Source organism: Puntigrus tetrazona, chromosome 12 (genome assembly GCF_018831695.1).
Source record: "Puntigrus tetrazona isolate hp1 chromosome 12, ASM1883169v1, whole genome shotgun sequence".
Classification (NCBI taxonomy): Eukaryota; Metazoa; Chordata; class Actinopteri; order Cypriniformes; family Cyprinidae; genus Puntigrus; species Puntigrus tetrazona.
This window is the reverse complement of record NC_056710.1, coordinates 20159581-20162539: the sequence shown is the minus strand read 5'-3', so window position 1 is coordinate 20162539 and position 2959 is coordinate 20159581. Positions and strand designations below refer to the sequence as shown.

At 38.4% G+C, this 2959-nt stretch overlaps 1 protein-coding gene across 1 annotated transcript in view; it reads right to left on the bottom strand.

Moving 5' to 3' along the window:
- Positions 1–2959, bottom strand: part of LOC122355354 (dedicator of cytokinesis protein 1-like) — a 61773-nt gene that overhangs the window by 58576 nt on the left and 238 nt on the right. The window contains exons 2-5 of the mRNA XM_043253523.1: positions 2351–2394; positions 1741–1822; positions 578–620; positions 409–464 (exon numbers count right to left, since the gene is read on the bottom strand). Coding sequence (XP_043109458.1) covers positions 409–464; positions 578–620; positions 1741–1822; positions 2351–2394 — 225 coding nt within the window. The remainder of the gene's footprint in view (positions 1–408; positions 465–577; positions 621–1740; positions 1823–2350; positions 2395–2959) is intronic.

The following is a 2959-nucleotide window of genomic DNA, read 5'->3' as shown; positions in this document are numbered from 1 at the left end:
AAAAAAAAAAAAAAAATGTAAAAAGCTAACTAAAGAGGGAAAAATAACACCGTAATATAAAATAAAATGCATTTCACAAATACCCAGGTTAATAAGCTCGGTCTAAATCGGCCCAGCTCTGCACTGGTAATTAATCCTTTTTTAATTAGGCAAAATAACTAAACTACATCTAATTCTGATACGTTTGAGAAGTGAATGAAACATAAGCAGCTTTATAGTCGATATTTCTCCCACTGAGTTCGTCACAACAAATCCCGGGATTGCCTTCTCCGTGAAGGATTTACGAGCTGGTCGAAACGAGTTGGTTTGGTTAAAGATCTACAGTAGCGTCTGCTAAGATGTTGCTAACGCTTTCCATCATATTCAGCGAATTACAAACTTTCAGGATTTATGAACGGACATACTGACCCGCTGCCTTCGACTGTGGCCTCTTTCAGATGTATGTAACACGCCGGAAACACTCCCTGGACGTCAGAAAAGAGCAAACAAAGGAAAAAACCCAGTTGAGGCCTGCTGAACGCTCGCATTAAACGAGAAAGCTGACCGTACTCTGGAAGCGCTTCACACAGTAACTCACCTTCTTCGATTTTCTCCTCAGCCGATACCCTCGATACCACCCTGAGAAGAGCAAGAAATATCACAGCAGTCAGATGGAAATGCCAACAATTAGATTACAGAGAGACGCCACCGTGTCCCTACAGCGCAAATAAAAAACAATATCCTCAAATGATAAAAAAAGACACCTCCTGGAGATGTCTGCGAGACGCGAACGGATCATTCAACGCTGAAGTGTGTGTTATTGAGAGGAGCCGAGGCGTGAGGTGAAGCGAAAGGGCAACGGAGACGGCTCGACACAAATGGAGTACTAAATAGTGTGCCAAACTCTCAAAGATGATAAAACCGAGCAGAAGCACGTTTTTTTTCCCCTTCCTCAGCAAATGGTCGCTACGATGTGGTACTTAACCTTTAGGAAATGTCGAGGACAAGTGAATATTTTATGAGCTGGTTCACATGAGGTTTTTAACTCTTAAACTAAATAAAAAAATTGTAAGCGTGACTTAATAATAAAGAAAATAAAACGCAATTATTAATATTAAAAAAATAATTACGAATGCAGGTGATGCTGCCTAAAACAAGGTAATATAGAATATTTTCACTGACGGCTGTGTGCAACGGCTTTCTTTGCTTATTATGCATAAAACATTGTTTAGCTGTAATACATTTTTTAAAAGTAATATTTACATGATATAAATGATGCATTTATTTTTTTTTATTAAAGCTAAGCCGATTTAAGATTTATCGTAAACGAGGCTTGCGTTTTTTTTAAAAAACTAAATAAATTTTTAAATACGATGTCCTATTTTGACATTTTCTCAAGGTATAAAGATGAAGTGATCATCAAAAAACAGAGAATGAGAGACAATCCGCATTAAATACAATAAAATGACATCATTCAAAATAAAGAAAAAAGTTAAATAAAAAAACGGATACAAATAATATGACGTTCAAGTAAAATTTTAAAAATTATTAAATTAAAAACACTTTATTTTGCACTTGATATTGATATTATATTGATATTTTTCCCTTATAAATTTGTATTATATTAGCCTTGGTGAAGGATTAAATGGTTGAGCTTGTATAACCATTGTTTCATATTGATGCTTTGCTGTGTCACTTTTAGTTGTGTGTGTGTGTGTGTGTGTGTGTGTGTGTGTGTGTGTGTGTGTGTGTGTGTGNCCTTCGTAAGTCTCCAGAATGTGTACAGTGTCTCCGATCTGTAAGGACAGCTCTTCATCACTGCGAGCGTCATAGTTATAGATTGCTGCAGACAGAGAACATAAAACACTGTAGTGAGACACATGGCATCAATTTCTGTTTGGTGTGTGTGTGTGTGTGTGTGTGTGTGTGTGTGTGTGTGTGTGTGTGTGTGTGTGTGTGTGTGTGTGTGAGTGAGAGAGAGTTAGAGACGATGCAGCGAAGCAATAACTAACCACACAACAAATAATAGCAGCCCAGGAATAAACGCGCCTCCGGTCTGACACATACAAGCACCCGAAATATCTCCACAATGCAAAGTCTTTGATCGTTTTATATATCGATTTTCAGCGAGTAACTACTTTCACGCCGTGGTTTTATTTCAGGAATCGTCTTGACATTCACCGCTCTCCCCGCACGCACTGGTATTTCCTGCGCGAGTCAGGTTTTACTGGTGTGTTCATGCGGTCGTTTCTCGGTGACCCCGAAAGGCCAGGTGACCCCACGACGGAGGACGAGCGCGGAGCGACAGATAGAGAGCGAGACCTGTGAGGGTTAATTACTGTCTCTATTTCCGTCTCTGTCAGACTCTCACCTTCGTTCTCACACACGCCGTTCCTCTCAGCTATCTCAGAGTCTCTCGGAGACAGAGACAGAGACAGAGTAATTACACAATATTCTCACCCTGGGCCTCTTTAAAACCACTCACACACACACACACACACACACACAAAGCAGCTGTTTCCCTCTGAATCTGAACTGAACACAGACAGCGAGCCGGAGAAACACTGGTGTACCTGCGATTACACGCAGACCAACCGGTAATTACGAGTTACGAAACTATTGAAAAGAAACAGACGAACACAAGCTAACAACTGGCACATCACATTACAGATGCTAATCAACTATTTCTGAACTCATAAGAAATATATTGGTATAGTATTTATTCGTATTTGCCAAACGTTTAGTCACATCCAAAATAAAAAGTTTCTGTTTGCATAATGTGTGTGTGTTCTGTGTATATTATAAATATTAATGCACATACAGTATATATTTTGATAACATTTACATCTACATTTATTATAAATAAATATATAAACTGAACACTTTTCTGTTATCAACAAAAAGTTTTAGTATTTTTTTCTGTCAAACAATCCAAAATAAAAGTTTGTTTATATAACATATGAGTGTGTGTGTGTGTGTG